Below are 17,188 nucleotides of genomic sequence, written 5' to 3' on the forward strand. Positions count from 1 at the left end.
TTTGTGGTAAGCTTTAATGGTTATTATATTCATGGTTATCATATTAATTATATGATATTTATGTGGATGATTTAAAATTCTTTTGGGCAAGAATGTGCCAATAATAACAGCTATTTTGTGGAGGAGTAAATACAGAAATACAGGTGAACCTTTAATGATTTTAGGTATGAAAATTGTCACATTGAGATTTCTTAAAGCAGGGGTCTGTAATGTAGTTTGCTTTATGTATTACAGGACATTTGTCTCCCACGGAATCTGATGGTGACATGCTGGGTTACGATCTGTACAGCAGTGCTTTGGCTGATATTCTGAGTGAACCAACCATGCAGCCACCTATCTGTGTAGGCTTGTATGCACAGTGGGGTAGCGGAAAATCTTTCCTGCTCAAGAAACTAGAAGGTAAAAGTAGATTTTCTGTAGGTTAGAATTTATGGAAAGCATCACATAGGAATTACTAGTTTTTGCACCAGACCTAGGTCCATGTAATGTTGTATCTAGCCTCTGTTTCTCTAATGAAAGGATTTAAATTGCAGTGCGGTCAATTCATCCATAGGATGCTTTGTTCATTTTAAGTGTTTTTAACACAGTCTTTAAGTGTTGCTGTCCAGTGACCTCTGGGCTTCCTGCAGCAATGAATCTACCCTTTAGGTACTGCTGAAAGCATAGCTGCTAACATGTGCCTTGCTGGGGGTGTTTGTGTGTCAGATCAGGATCAGATCTGTTTTGCTGCAGTATTTATTTATTGTGCCTCCTCTGTCATATGTATTTTCTTTTTAAGTGTTTAAGAACAAATTCCAGGCTATTAACATTTTTTTCTCTGTAGTGTATTTTGACTGCATTCAGTTTTTTTCCCCTTTTCCCCTATTTAGTTTGAACTTTCTGAACTTCTGTAATGTGAGGAAGGCAAATGCGGAAATGGAGAGTCAATATTTCTCACAGTGGAAATACGCATCTTATTTACAGCTTTAGCTTTTTCTAACAAAGGGTATTTTTCTGAGCTGCTACAGTATAATTCAAAATACTTACAGCAGTCTTGATTACTTTCTGTGGTAGCTGTGTTTTTAAAAAGCTTCTGTGATAGTCAAAATGGGATCTCTGCCTTATTTTGTTTACTTCATGCCCCATGTCATAAACAAGAAGTGGTGTCCATATTTAATGTTTATTGTTGAAGAGCTCTTACATTTTTAAAAAGGCTATTTCACTATTTTTTTCCTGTTCCTCATTTATCTTTTTGTTCCAGACTGTGTATTTCTTATTCAACAGATCCTAAATAAGTTTCTTCAGGAATTCCTGTTTTAGTAAACACAAGTCAGCTCGTAAATGCTGAGGCCTTTACATTCTTCTGTTGCATCTGCCTATTTGAGGAACATGGACCAGATTTCAGTGATGGAGGTTTTGAGGGTTGTTGGTGTTGGTTTTTTTTTTTTTTTTTTTTGACAGATGCATTTATTTTGGGGGGGGTCATAAAATACGTTTTAAAATTCTGAAGGAGGATAGCAAATGACATGACTTTTAATATGCTTTAAAAGTAAAAAACCTGCAGCAAGCAGCGTATTGTGTATTTAAATGGTTTCATTCATTGCATGAATGAAGACTTGGGGTTTTGAACTAATGTTTGAAGAAGAAGTCACGTATCATTGTCTTTTTTTATCAGTAACAGGGAAAAGATGCACACTTTAATGAAAAAGTGTTTAATTTCAAAGATGATAATTATAATACCCTTTTATGCTTTCTGATCTAGAATGATTTTACATGTTAAGTGGTTTTTGTCTTTTCATTTTAGATGAAATGAAGACTTTTGCAGGACAGCAGATTGAACCTTTGTTTCAGTTCTCCTGGCTTATTGTATTCCTCACGCTTTTGCTGTGTGGAGGTTTGGGTTTATTGCTTGCTTTCACAGTGGATGCAAAGCTTGGAATAGCAGTCTCACTCAGCTTATTAGCAGTTCTCTACATTTTCTTTAGTAAGTCTTACTTTATATGAAGTTTGTGAAAGTTTTCATTTAGTTTTGGAATTCAGTATTTCTTTGTAGACGTGCTTTGTGATTCAGAAAAAATGCTAAAAGTTTTTGTAGAAAATAGGACCCCTTCAGACCTTTTACTTGTGATTTGTATGTAATTTGTGAGAGGGCATTATTGAAAACAGTCAAGTTTTGTATATTAACTTCATTATGTTACTCTTACCATTCTCACTTTTAGCGTTGTTAAAAATTCATTCAGCTCTTTTTACACAACTTCATACCTTCTCCTTTCAGACTTCATAGTTCATTCAGTTGTGAACGTTGACTAAAATGTAGCCATAATGTCTTTCTTATTTTCAGCTGTAATTTACTTTGGTGGCCGGAGAGAAGGTGAGAGGTGGAACTGGGCCTGGGTGTTAAGTGTGAGGTTGGCAAGACATATTGGATATTTAGAGTTGCTTCTCAAACTCATGTTTGTGAACCCACCAGAATTACCAGAGCAAACCACTAAAGCTTTACCTGTCAGGTTAGTTATTTCATTTATTTACTCTTGAATGAATAATTCAGGTTCACTCTGATACTTTTTAAACTGTGTGTATTGTTGTATGTTTATCTTCCTATGAAAAGCTGTTGAGATTTCTGTTTGAAAAACAGTAGCACTGGAAGAGCGTGTAGTTAAATTTTTAAAAGTGAAGAAAATAGGGGTGTTTTCACTACTCTGGCAAAGTTGTTGAAAGCTGCTGCTTTTCAGTATCAGGGTTTTTGACTATTATACTAATACATGTAACAGACAAAAATTCAGTTTTCTGGTACAGCCTACCATGTATTAAGTTTAAAGCTTGTTTTACTGATAATTTCTGCTGATGCCTTTTTTGCCTTTTTCCTAAGTAGAGCATCAGACTGCTCAAAGCTTCTAGCTTACCTAAAAGCAAGAAAAGTTATGCCATGTGTTTTATAGTTTTGTTTACTTCTCTTGTTTAGAGACTTGTATTTTCACCTCATGGTGCTATTATGTGATCTTATTCTGGTGGTTTGTTTTTTTTAATCCTCAATAAATATTTGAAAATAGTTTGCAATGGACTTTTAAAAATACTTGTTAATATTGTGTTTTGGCATCATAAAGATTTTTTTGTATTTTTACTGCTGTTTGAGATGCTGTTGCTGATGTGATCATTGTTGCCTTGTTAAGGAATAGTCTTACAATAGGAAGTGTAGCAGAGAAGGTTCATAACAAGAAGAAATAAATTCTTAAATTCCTTGGAGAGTTAAAAAAAAAGTATTTAAGTGTTTTACATGTTTGTGCCACCTGAAAAAAATTCCAGCTGCAGAGATGTGGCAATATTTTTGTTTTGGTTGCCAGAAAATATTTAAATCTTTCTGAAGTATACAAAAACATGTTTTTTCTCTCTTTCAGATTTTTGTTCACAGACTACAATAGACTGTCCAGTGTAGGTGGAGAAACTTCATTGGCTGAGATGATTGCTACCCTTTCTGATGCCTGCGAAAGGGAATTTGGTTTCTTAGCAACAAGGCTATTTCGAGTTTTCAAGACAGAAGATACACAAGGTTTTTATTACCTGAATGACATTTCCAATTATTCCATGTCAATGCACTGTTATCAGGGGTTCTCTTTGTCACAGTATGAGCTCTTGTTAGAAACTGTTGTAGCCATGCAGAAATTCATACAGAAGGGAAGCTCTTTGTATTGTTTTGGAGAGAAAAATGGCCTGTTTTCTTTGTTCACCTTGATTTTTTTAATATAATAAAAGAATATCTTCTGTGAAGCATAGTTTTCAGAAGTGTCAATGGACATGCATATTTATATTGCATCCTTTTAGATGCAGCATGGTATTTTTCTATAGGTATTGCATCTGAGTCAGATAAAGGGAAATGCTTTTGTGTATTGCTAAAATAAGCTGTGTTTAGGTTATTATATTTTAATTCAGTGCTTTTATGAGTGACTACTGCTTATTCTTGGAAATAATAAATACAGAGCAAATGTTGGTCCAAAGCCATAAACTGCTGTGATTAGTGCTGGTCAGATGGGATGAAATATTAATTCCTACTTCATCCAAGTGGAATGAACTTTTTTCTTCTGTCCTGTCTGTAGATTTCTGGAAAAAATATGCAGAACACAGTATGATATTGTGAGGAAAAGGAGTTCTTGGGGTTAACTTTTAAATTCGTAGAGGACTTATTTCTGTTTTGAGTTCAGCTTCTCTGACCTTGAATAAATACAGTTACTGAGAGGTGCTATAAAAGATGATGCTACTGCTGATTAAAATATGTTTAATAAAGATCATTTCCATCTGGTATGGATTTCTTGAAGTTATGGAAATAAACTGAAGATTTAAGGAATATCTCTGCTTCAGGATTTCCAAGAATTTTGGAAAATTTTAAACAATTCTTTTTCACATGTTTGTGACTGGAGGGTTATACTGCAGTGACTTTTTGTGCAAGTTAGTGTTTTATGAGAAGAATGTAAGTTAATAGCTTTTGTAATCACTTGTAATTACATTTTACATTAATATTAATAGCAAATTCTTGTTTCCTAGGTAAAAAGAAATGGAAGAAAACGTGCTGTCTCCCATCCTTTGTGATTTTCCTCTTCATCTTGTCCTGTGTTGTTTCTGCAATTGCCCTGCTGGCAATTTTTAATGTAGAACCAGCCAACATGACAGTGAACGTTATTCTTATAACAGTTACCTGTGTTGTTGGTTTGGCCTTTATCTTGAATTGTCGCACATGGTGGCAAGTGATGGATTCAGTTTTGAATTCTCAAAGAAAACGTCTTCACAATGCTGCCTCCAAGCTTCACAAGTTGAAAAGTGAGGGGTTCATGAAGGTAAGTATTTATATGCATTGGCCATTAAAAGAATTGAAACAAAACTCCAAACCCATAGCTTTCTCAAGATGGGGCACCATTTATTTGATCAGGCCAAGTCTCACAACATTAGAACGAGCCTTGGTGACATTTTACTTAAGAGAGTACTTCTATTTGAAAATAAACTTTTAGCAGCATAGAACGGTTTGGGTTGGAGGGGGCCCTTAAAGGTCATCCACCCCATCCCTGTTACTGGCAGAGACACCTTACAATAGACTGGGCTGCTCAAGGCCCCGTCCAGCCTGGTCTTGAGCACTTCCAGAGATGGGGCATCCTCAACTTCTTTGGCTAATCTGTTCTGGTGCCTCACCACCCTCAGAGTGAAGAATTTTTTTTCCTAATGTCTAATCTAAATCTCTCCTCTGTTAGCTTTAAGCCATTCCCCCTTGTCCTGTGTCTACGTACCCTAGTAAAAAGTCCCTTTCCAGATTTCTTGTAGGTCCTTTTAGGTACTGGAAGGCTGCTCTAAGGTCTCTTGAGTCTTCTTCAGGCTGAGCAAGCCCAACTCTTGGCCTGTCATGATGATTATCTTTGTAGATTGCAGTTAATACATTGTATAACAGTATGTTGTGCATGTGTTTTTGTAGCACAGAAGGTAGTATCTGTGTCTTGCTGCTGTGTTTCCTGACAGTTGTCTTTTGAGTGATACTTACCTGGCATAACTTCAGCCATTTAGGAGTTAGGCTTATCCTTTACAATGGAAGGAGAGATGTGGGTATTTCTGTACTGTTGTTCGTATGACTTATATCATCTTAATGTGCACATTCAAGATCACTCTAGTGGCAAAATGATGAGATTTTAATTTCTATGTGTTGTTGAAATTAGGACAGGTGAATTCCTCCTTTTTTTTCTATGTTAAGGGTAGTTGTTACATGTAAGTGGATTACCTGAAGCTACAAATACCCCTTTGTTTAGTCTTAAAATACTGCTTTACAGTGCATGTTATTTTATTTTTAAATAACATTGTAATGGAATCTTGATAAGGATAGTTTGTTATGTGCAAGTGGAATATGTCATACATTTTTGTGCAAACAGGAAATTTATATTTCAGAAGTGACATTTTAGGACTTTCACTTTGGGTGAAATGTGTTTATTTTTGTGATCTTACTGAAGTATTTTTGGGATAAGTAGCAATCTGCAAAAGGAACTGTGTGCATTTATGTGAGTTTTAAGTATTACAAAGTTGTCTTGTCCTTCTTTGCTTTTCATTTTCGCAGGTTTTGAAATGTGAAGTTGAACTGATGGCCAGAATGGCAAAAACCATTGACAGCTTCACTCAGAACCAAACAAGGCTTGTTGTAATTATTGATGGATTGGATGCTTGTGAACAGGATAAAGTCTTACAGATGCTTGATACTGTGAGTTGATCATTGTATAAACATGATCTCTGGATCATCAGTATGATCTCTTCCATAGATGAGTTCATATACAGTTATTGTACATTTTCTGTAGGAAGAAGGCATGTATACAGATGCTGTGTTGTAGTCTTCTAATGTTTGTGTATATTGGCATAACTGTAATACTAATAGCAGTGGTTTTTTAAAGTTGAAAATTAAATCCCACTAGGGCTGTACCTGTTGATACTTGTGACAAGTCTTGAATGTAAATTATTGCAGAGTAATACTCTGTTGTAACAAACTTTGGATGTTTGTAGAGTTTTTACTTACTTTTGAATTACTTCAGTTGAAAAATACTTAAATGCTAAATATTGAGGGGAGCTAGGACATTACTGCACAATACCTTCTTGGTGATGATTTCCACTGTAGCTACTACTGCTAATTTGTCAAGTATTCTCATTTCTAGTTGTGGATAAGTTTCTAGATATCTCATATTGAAGAAACCAACATGTCTATACATGAGTTGTCCTCTCAAGTTTGTAACTTGAGCTGAATGAATACAAAATGCTGAGTTATGTTCAAATGATCCACACTTACTGTTAATTATTATTAACGAGGTGTATTGTTTACTTCTTTACAGGTGCGAGTCTTGTTTTCGAAAGGCCCATTTATTGCTATTTTTGCAAGTGACCCACATATTATTATAAAGGCTATTAACCAGAATCTCAACAGTGTTCTACGTGATTCAAACATAAATGGACATGATTACATGCGAAACATAGTCCATTTGCCTGTTTTTCTGAATAGCAGAGGGCTTAGTAATGCAAAAAAACTGATGGTAGCTTCGACAACCAATGGAGATATTCCTTATACAGACAGTGCAGGTAAGGTTATGCAGGAGTTACAAAACCAATGTTTCAAATATCTGGGTTTGGAACAAACTATTTAAATAATTGGTAGATCGTTAATGTTCTATTTATAAGTCAGTCAAATGTATATGAATGGAGAAAAATGCATGCCTTTTGTTTTCCTTTCCATAGGATTACATGAAGAGGTTGACAGGAGAGTTTCTCAGAACAGTCTTGGAGAAATGAGCAAGCTTGGTAGCAAAACTGCTCTCAATAGGCGGGTGAGAAAGCTTTTTAGAGTAGATGGAGATACTGGTAATGCTTTTTTTTTTCTGTTATTTTCTTTTTTCTTTCATGTTTTTAATTATGTCAGCTTGGAAGACTTATCAAATAATTCTTATGGAATTATTGTAAATGTTCCATGTAGGAAACGTACATTCTTTAATCAGTAGACTGTCAAAGAGGAGAAAGCACTCCTCACCAGTGCTCTTTTCCACATATACTTAAATTCAGCTGTCTGTAAATGCTGAGATGGTACAGCATACTGGCAGTAGCTGTGATCTATCTATCTATCTATTGATTTTTTTTTGTATTTTTGTATATAAGCCTGGTATCATTTTGTCACAGAGCGTATCAACAAGGGGCAGTAATTGAGCAAATCAAGGGATTTAGAATATTACAGTACTAGCCTTTTACTGTACATGTCCACCACACTTTCTTCTTTCTGTTCTGTTTTCCCATCTTTATGTAAAATCAGAAAGTGGTTAAATAAAAGTTATCTAGGATCTAGGAGAAAGCAGTGGGGATTCTGAGCATCCTGAGGTTTTTGAGCTGCCACAAGTGGAGACTTAGGGAGTTTTGTAGCAGAGGAACCTGATGTTCACATCAATTTTAGGATGTAATTAGTAAATGGATGGCAGTAACTTCTTATAGAGACAGTAGGAAACAGTGATTTCAGTGCTGAAATTAGTAACCTTTATACAAAATATCTCACTGTGTTGCTCTATTTTGCCCACTCAGAGTTGGCATGGAAGTATAACATGTAACTTCCCAGTTCTTGGCTTATATGGAAATCATGTTCAACTCTTACACTGCTAAATCAAAATTGAGTTTTAATAAATATTTTCATGGTATAAATGTCAGCCTCACAGATCATAGAATCATAGAATAGTTAGGGTTGGAAAGGACCTTAAGATCATAAAGTTCCAACCCCCTGCCATGGGCAGGGATGCTTCACACTAAACCATATCACCCAAGACCTCATCCAGCCTGGTCTTGAACACTGCCAGGGATGGAGCATTCACAACCTCCCAGGGCAACCCATTCCAGTGCCTCACCACCCTAACAGGAAAGAATGTTCTCCTTATATCCAATCTAAACTTCCCCTAAATTTTAATATATTATCACAAAGGTTCAAACTTTATAATCAAGTAAAACTGAAGTATTTGAAATACATTAAAGTTTTCGATACCAATCGAAATTCCTTGCCTTTTTGTGTCATTGTCAGGATACTTACCGAAGACGCCAGATACAACGTACCATTACCCGCCAGATGTCTTTTGATTTGACCAAGCTGCTGGTTACAGAGGATTGGTTCAGCGATATCAGTCCTCAGACCATGAGAAGGTTGCTAAATATTGTTTCAGTGACAGGTAAGTGTGGCATGTTTGTGTACAGTAAACAGTATTGTGTTTTTGTTGCTTGTAATTATACTCAGACTTTTTAGTGTGTCAACTGAATTTAACTAAAGTCAGTGTATGTGTTTTTTCAGACTCCTTCTGAAGCAAAATCTTCCAGAGTGTAAGCAAAGTTGTAGACTATTCTGTGTAGAATTTAAAAAATATTTGTTGTTTCATTGACTTCAGTTGGCAGGCAAATGATTCTAGTCTACAGTTTTAGGGAGGCTTTATATTTTTAATTTTGAAGTGGGATAATAAAATGCATTTTTCAAGTTTGTAATACTCTGATGTAACAAAGCTCGTGGTGCTGGTATCTTAAGAGGTAAACTGCAAGGCAAACCCAGGTGTGCATCCTTTACATGTTTCTCATGGATATTTGGAGTTCTTTTCCCCCTAAATGTTTGTCTGGGGCTCATGATAGCATTTTATGACCTCTTCTCCTTCAACAAAACACAAGACATTGGTGTCTTTGAGGTTTGAAAACTGGAAACAATTGGTAAAGGAGTTATGGAAGTGTAGTAAAAATATGTTTCATGTAGAAAGTGAATGGGGAATGATTGTTACTGTCTTTTCTATTACAGACAACAAAAGGCACCAAATAGTCTTGCAGAACAAAAGAATTCAGTTATTTTTCACACTGTATAGCTAAGTGCGTAACTCTGCAACAGTATCAGGTGGATGTAGGAAGCTTACTTGGATTCAGAAACAATTAAATATCTTAAAAGTAAAATTCATTAAGTACTAATAGAAAGCAAGCAATAAATTGCCAGGGGCTGGAATAACAAGAGAGAATATTATTTTTCTTTATGTTCTGAAGCTTTTATGTAAGCATTTGCTATTGTACGAAATGAGTTTTCTGGGCAATTTGGACATTTATGCAGAACTGGCATGATCTTTAACCAGAAAAAAAAAATCTCCCAAAAGCATGAGCTTAATTTCAGTATCCTTAACTCAAAAGGATTAAATTTAATTTTTTGTCTGTGGCAGGTGTTGTATTCTGAATGTTTATGATTAGGATGGGTACCCTTGTATAAAACTGCCGTTATTCACCACATGGTAGTGAAACACTTTCTCACTGTGAGGGAAGAAAACTTCCGCAGATACATAAGTATCACAGTTGCCTGCAGGCATATCAGGGTGGGATCAGCAGATTTGGCATTAAGTTCTCCATTGGGTGATTGTAGCCATGTTGCCTGCATTGGGTGCAGCTCAGAAATCAACTCGTCTCTATTGCACAACACATAGCCGGAGCTAAGAAACCTGATGCAGCCACTCAGGGTTGCATGTAGGGTGTTTGCTTTACCAATAGATGCACAGAGTGATAGCACACGCCAAAACTGAACTTGTTGATCCATTTGGTAGCAGAAATCTGTAACAGCAGTGTCAATGCTGCCTCTGCTGCCCAGTGTTTGCATTTGGAAGTACTTATTTCCAGCATGTCACAAGTAGATGTGACTGGTTCAGGTGTAGTACAGTGCTGAGGTGAGCATCTCAGTAGGAAGTATGATACCAGAATATAATTGTATGCCTGAGCTGAGGTTCAGCGCTGCTGAACCAACGTGGGTAGCGCAGAGGGGTTGGCTGTCTCTGCAGTTCTGTTCCCACTGCTTGCATAGTTTGGATTGTCCTAATATAGTTTCATTCATGTTATAAAGAATTAAATGTAAAGGCTGTTTAAGTAAAAATAACCCATGGGTTATTTTCTATTCCATTAACTTAATGCTAGCATAATTAATAGAAAAAAATGTTAATATGTCATTTTCCCTATTCTCCCCTGCCTTCTCCTTTTTTTAGTAATCATTCATATGAAATAACAGCTCTAAAATTCTGAGCTAATCTTTTAAATAAATGTGCAGCCTCGTAGTATTGTCATTACAATTTGTAGCATGAAATGTCTTGTTTTGCTCGATTGTAATGCATATGTGAAACTTAACAAAATCACAAACTGTTAGTTGTGAAAAAACAAACCAATCCCTGCAAGAGCGCTTTTTGTGTACTATAATCTGTGGCTATATATGGTGATTTCATGAGCAGCTTTGTGAGCAGAGCCTTCAGGCTGTAAGTTGCACATCGTCACCAGTATTAATAATGCAATTTTAGAAAATTTGCTAAAACTTGAAATGCATAAACTGTATCATTAACTTTTTCTGTTTTTTTTTAAATCAGCTTTATTTTTAATCCGTCTCTTGCCTTATTAACTTGAAACACTCTGTTGTTTATAGTTTTGAATTTTACTTTATTGGCTATTGAAGACGGCAGTTGTATGCTTAACTTACTTTGACCATATTAAATACGCCAGTGGCCAGAAAATCTTTCACAGTATTAGAATAATTTTTGTGCTTAGATTAAGAAATTAATGCTGTGCAAAATTCTCTATTGAGTTTTGTTAAAGTAACTTAAGATTCGCTTTTACCAGGATGGTAGTAGTATGTGTTTAAAATGGAGCTGAAGTTGACAGTTTTGAGTTAGTGTTCTGACCAGTATTTGCAAAATTTTTATTAGGTTGTGAAATGATATTTTCGGATGTGACTTGGGATGATTTTGAACTTACTGTGCTAAAAATACAATACCAGAAAGTTCAGAGAGGAGGTTAAAGCACTTACATAGCTGTTACTTGATGGAGGGATCTTTCATAACGGAAAAAAAAATTGTGTTTCTTCCCTATTTATTAGGTCGTTTATTGAGAGCTAATCAGATCACATTCAATTGGGATAGACTGGCTAGTTGGATCAATCTCACAGAGCAGTGGCCGTACAGAACATCATGGCTCATACTGCATCTTGAAGAGACTGAAGGTGTTCCAGATCATCTGACTTTAAAAACCATCTATGAGAGGTAGGTGTTATTCTGGCAATGGTATGCACTTTCAGTGACTAAAATAGCAGACATTTTTAATGATTATTAGAATAACATGGCTTTCAAACAGCTGCCTGGTTGTAATCAAAAGTTCCCGCAGTCTTAGTCTCTTCTGTTAACTTTTGGAAACTTTTAAATTACTTTCATTGCTGTTTAATGCCCCACATATGAACGGGTGTTGAAGTCTTCCACAGATAGTGTTTCTGTCTCTTGAAATGATTTCCATCTCTACTTTGGCCAAGCTAGAAGTTGTTGGGTTTTTTCCCTAGTTAGAAATCTGAGCTAAGCTTTGCAAGAACTGCCCTTACCAGTAAAGATCTCTGACGGTTTGGTGCGTAGCAAGTGTTGCTGGGGCTATGGTAGTGCCTTTTGCTGCAGTTACAGAATGTTGAAGTGAAGCATGACTTTCTCCACTGCTGATACAAGTTGCTGTCCAACAGAGCTGTTCAAGTATCGCAGCTGAGAACGAATGGTTCTTGTGTGGCCAATGAACATGCCTCACCAGAATCGGGCTGCTTGTAGGAAAGGACTTGTGGATTATGTCAAATGATGTCATGACAGTGGGAGAGATGCAAGAGAAATAATGTGACTGTGAGTTGGGCCTATAGGAAGAAAGCAAGTGAGAGGAAAGAAGGGTTTGAAATAACTGAGATCAAGTGAAAAGAGCAGCTGAGGTAAAGAGTCAAGACTGGAATTGATTGACTAAGTTACCAGAAAATCTTGAGACTTTGCAGGGTATAGGGAAAGAATGGAGAAGGGAATGAACTTGTACAGAAAATTCTGGGAAGGTGCCCTGTACCAATAGTAATGGAATAGAAGATGAACTTGGTGAGGGTCTGGGATGGAAATAGTTGAAGTGTTGAAAATAAAATTAGGATTGATTGGGAAAGACAGCTGAAGTGACTTGTGTTACAGAAGTTGAAGTGAGAAGAGGTGAGCAAAGACAGCCCAGAAGGTAGACGGACTCGGGTGGATTGGGCATGATGAGACTGAGGGTTGAAGATGGACAAAGAGGGCAAAGGTAGCTTCTGTTTGCTGTTTGTCTTAGCATGTTCTCTATTCATATTTCATGTTAGTGATCTCTTTCACTAGATGCTTTGTTTTTCAGTATTTCAAAGAATAAGCAATTCCTCCACAACATACAAAGACTGAAGTGGCTTCAGGCTGGGAGGTTTGTTTCTGAAAAAATTCTAAGATAAATAAGTGCAGGATTAGAAAACACTTCCCTCTAGAGAATGGATCCAGTTTCTGGGCTTTGTGTTTTTTTTCTGTAAGATACCTGTGACCTTACATATAAAGCAATGGGAACCTGCCTCTCCATTGTGGGTTTAGACAGCTGGTGTCGTAAATGCTTATGTGATCAGGTAAATACAATAATTCAGAATCGTCAGGGATTCCCTCTCCTGTCACGCTTTCCAGTACCCTTGCTGTAGATATTTCTCAGTTCTCTTTATTTAGATTTGCCATATGGCATATTTCACAATTTTGTATTTTCAGTATTTATTAAACAAACTCATTATGGTATTTTGATTATTAGCATCAACAGTAAAAAATTTCTTTAGAGTGATCAAAGTCCAAAGCTTGTATCTTCAAGATATAACAATAGTTATATTTTCTAATAAACCGAAGGAGGTATTAGAGACCTGAATTGTTCTCATAAGTTGGTACTATGTATTCCAGTATAAACTAATATTAAAATTTTAGTAAACTAACATGAGGAGAAGGAAAGGACAATTGAATGTGAATGATTTATTTAGGTTCTGAATTATTTGTTGTTAGTACTGGCACTTGAGCTGTTGATACTCAGTGCCAACTGATGTGTGTCAGGGTTTACTAGTTCAGGTGTGGAGGAGATCCATGACTCATGCTGTATTGTTGAGCTTCTTGCTATGCAGGTTGTGTTTGGAAGCAATGTAGCCACTTCAGTGCCAATTCATAATTGACAGTTATAAATGTATTAATACATTTATATATATACTTGTGTTATAAAACTAGGATCTGTGATGAGAAGAACTTGTACCTTATCTTGGAGAAAGGAAGATGATGATCTTTTAAGTAAAGCTGTTTGTATTCTGCCTGGAATACCAGGAAAACAAGAAAAAGGAAGAGGACCAGTATTCAGGAGTCTCTCTTTAGCAAAAAATACCACCGGAATCATTTGATATAGAAAAGATAAAGCTATAAGACTGAGTTTCTTTGACTGCTTAACTACAAGAATAAAAAGGTTCATAATAGTAACATTGCCTCATGCTCAGGAAGAGTTGATGTCTCCCAGCCACTTTTGTTGACCTGTGTAAGGAGCTAAATATATAACTGCTGATGTGGTGACAGCTGAAATCTCATCTGTGGTGGTTCAGGTTATGATCTTTACTGTATGCTGAATATGAAAAGATGTCTGAACTCTTTAGTATTATCTAATGTTCTAAAAATTCTGTTTTACCAAAAATAATCCTTTCTGTGTCATTGTTATTCTTTTTATCTAAAACAGTTTGAAGTCACTTGGCTTGAATATCTGCTTCTGTATCAGTTTAAACTAGAGTTATTTACTTTAATTCATCTTTTAAAGCTTCAGTTTCTGTTTTCTACTTTATAAAGCAGCTTTTCCTTTTGGAGTGTCATAAATAGATAACAGATTTTGATAACTTTATAGTTTCAGTTCCTATATTGAGTTTGTGTTACTTCTTCACTGCCTTTTATTCTGCAAGGATTTTATATATATATGTGTATATATATATATATATAGGTACTTTAGCACAGGAACAAGAATATAATTTCCTAGTATTAAATAGTTTGTGTCAAACTACTTTTTAGTGTACCGCTGCGAATTCTTCTTTGGTTTTCCTGCATTTCTGAACTTTCAAGTGTGTCAGGGGAGAGGGGTCTGCTTGGACATCTCCCTTGGATGAAAGGAATCTTGTAGGTTATCTGTTAAGTGTAGGAGTTTCACTCCTGATCCTGTTCTCTGTGTAAGGAGAATGCTTTGATATTAGAGTTACTTTTCCAATTTGTAAAATCCCATGTGCTAAAAAATATAGGAATCTTGCAGTGGGAACACTGTTGGGCTCTTAACCGCTGACTGCGGGGCAGAGGTTTAATGCAATGGATTGATCTGTTACTGGTACTTTCAGCTGAAGAGTTACAGTAGATAATTTGTGTATGCACTGAAGAAACGAGAAGTGATATTAAACCCCATGTTGTTTCACTGCTGTATCTTTGGAGGCAGATTATATGGTTATATGCAGCTCTTTACTACCAATACTGCTGATAACTGCAGGCAGTGTGATTCCACGTGAGTGAAGCGTGGTGCCTGTGTGCATCGTAGTGGTGTGCCGGCAGGTGGCACCAGCAGAATGGCTGTCCAGCATAACTGATAGCCTGTGTTCGCTTGTTTGTCTTAGGGTGTTCTCTGTTCATATTTCACGTTTGTGATCTCTTTCACTAGATGCTTTGGTTTTTAGTATTTTAAAGAATAAGCAATTCCTCCACAATATACAAAAAGTATAGTAAAATCAAAATAATCAACTAGTCAAGCATCAATAAATTAAAGAGTAAAAGTAGCCTCTTTAATCCCCTGCAGTTAATTCCCTCTATATATGCATTTTGCCTCCATGAGAGTCCTGTCTTGTGATGTCCCGAATTTAATTTTGCAGACTGTAGAGGCAGGATATGTGGTAATGGGGAGGGCTCTTTTCTGATATATCTCAGTGCATTTGAAAAGAATCCAATAGGAAAACTAAGATAATTGAAAGCTGGTCTAGAACTATTCATCAGAGTTTGTGGGATGCTGTCCTAGTCACCTTTGCTATACCTTTCACTTGGATGGTATTTGTGCGTTTGCTGGGAGGTGGTATACAGCTTACGCTTCTGTAGGCTGATGCTAGTAAATGTTCTTTCTTCAGCTGTACCTGAAGCTAGTGAGAGCTCTGCTTTCAGTTGGTGGAGTACTCTGAAAAAAAATTGATATCTCAATTTGGTTACTAAATAAATTACCTATATCCTTATGCCTCAACTTTTTACTTAAAAAAAAAAAAAAAAAAAAAGCAGCTAACTAATGTATTCTTATTGCGAAAGATTGTTGGGGGAAGTATGAAAAAACCTTCAGGAGTAGTGTATCTTTACTGGATCATGCAGTACAGAGATGGGAGAACCTACTGTATGTAATACTGGCAACATTTTCCCAGGGTCTTAAAACAAAAACCAAATCAAGAAAAAAAACCTGAACCAAAATTAAGGTTCAGTTTGTGGCAGAGGCACATCTCTCTGAACAGTCTTTATGAACTGTAGTTGCTTAGACTTCTGTCTTGGTAACAGGTGGAGACGCTGTGTTATAATTCTTTCATAGAGGAGAACAAGCTGTGCTATGTAATTGTGTCCGATTTTGAAAATAGAGTGCCTGAGTCTGCATTGTTGGCTTTCAGTCCGGATTCTGGAGAAAAATGTTTTTACTCTTCTTATTTGTTAAACCCACTTGCTGTATCATCTCACTTCTACCCTCTCATTTCCAGTTTCTCTCTTTGGTCATCTGGATCTTTGCTTGGTTTAGCTTTCCAGCTGGTATTGGTACCAGCATTTACTCCTTTGGGTTTGTGTGTTGCCTTTTCAAGTCATCGCATTATTGGAATTCTCGTGTAGTCTCTCTCCTTGCCAGGTTAAGTTCTTAATTCTGATACCTTGCCTATTGTGTTCTCCTTCCCCTTTTGTATTTAGGTTGCTCTGTGGTCAAGGCCACAGTTGTCATCACCCACTTCTCCATCCTGGTCTACTTCAGTTATTTTTACCATTTTATTTATAACTGTGACATACAGTTAATATTTCTCTACATTTATGTTGTGCTGTGTTCTCTTTCATGTTGCTATAAAGAGTGTTCCTATTTGTCAGTTTTGTGTAATGCCAGAATGGTTTGCAGAAGTTGCAACAAGCAAATTTTAAAAGCCCTGAAGTGGAATAAAATATGTAGATTTTCTGTAAATGACTTTGTAAGAGAATTAAGTTGTCAGATTAAAGCAAGTTTCTGTTGAATGTTTGCAACTGACACTTCTCAGACTTGTAAATTAGCCAGCTATGGGAATGTGGTTTCTTGCGAAGACTAAATGACACCAGATTAAATGTCAGCGCCAGATCTAAATAAATGATATACTGGGGAAAGTCACTGGGATTTTGTAGAGAAATGTTTCAAGAAACTGAATTCTCAGCAGAGTCAGTAAGCATGTGAAGAAGGCAATGTAGTATTTTGAAATTCAGGAAATCTTATGCAAGGTCTTGATCTAAGAACATCTAAACGTATTAAAATTTGAGGTAGTAACAGGGAAGATTGCCTCAGGAGCACAGAAGAAGGAAGCTAAAGATAGGAGTGTCTCGTGAGAAACTTGTGTGTAAGGTTTCCAAAGATAACACTTACACTGTCTGACATACGTGTAAACTGTGTGGCAGGGGCAGAAGATGCAGTGTGGTGGGGCTATAACCAGGACAGCTGTTTCACAGAGGGCTGTAGAAGTAGCTTTGTGTAAATTGCTGATTAAAGTTATTGTGGATATAGGTTTCATAATGTACTGTCAAAACCAATCTCATCTATAAGCCTGCTAACATAGTAATGGGCTGAAAATCTGCACTGAGGAAAGAAATTC

General features: G+C 36.4%; 1 protein-coding gene across 6 annotated transcripts in view; it reads left to right on the forward strand.

Moving 5' to 3' along the window:
- Positions 1-17,188, forward strand: part of KIDINS220 (kinase D interacting substrate 220) — a 77,517-nt gene that overhangs the window by 27,803 nt on the left and 32,526 nt on the right. For all 6 annotated transcript variants that reach the window (XM_061354610.1, XM_061354618.1, XM_061354628.1 and 3 more), the window contains exons 13-22: positions 235-399; positions 1,784-1,963; positions 2,321-2,486; positions 3,375-3,526; positions 4,516-4,805; positions 6,062-6,202; positions 6,822-7,065; positions 7,222-7,310; positions 8,537-8,681; positions 11,381-11,543. In XM_061354610.1, the coding sequence (XP_061210594.1) occupies positions 235-399; positions 1,784-1,963; positions 2,321-2,486; positions 3,375-3,526; positions 4,516-4,805; positions 6,062-6,202; positions 6,822-7,065; positions 7,222-7,310; positions 8,537-8,681; positions 11,381-11,543 (1,735 nt within the window). The remainder of the gene's footprint in view (positions 1-234; positions 400-1,783; positions 1,964-2,320; positions 2,487-3,374; positions 3,527-4,515; positions 4,806-6,061; positions 6,203-6,821; positions 7,066-7,221; positions 7,311-8,536; positions 8,682-11,380; positions 11,544-17,188) is intronic.

This window comes from Neopsephotus bourkii, unplaced genomic scaffold (assembly GCF_033783945.1).
Source record: "Neopsephotus bourkii isolate Nb327-2 ecotype Australia unplaced genomic scaffold, CSIRO-AGI_Nbou_v1 NB_74, whole genome shotgun sequence".
Taxonomy (NCBI): domain Eukaryota; kingdom Metazoa; phylum Chordata; class Aves; order Psittaciformes; family Psittacidae; genus Neopsephotus; species Neopsephotus bourkii.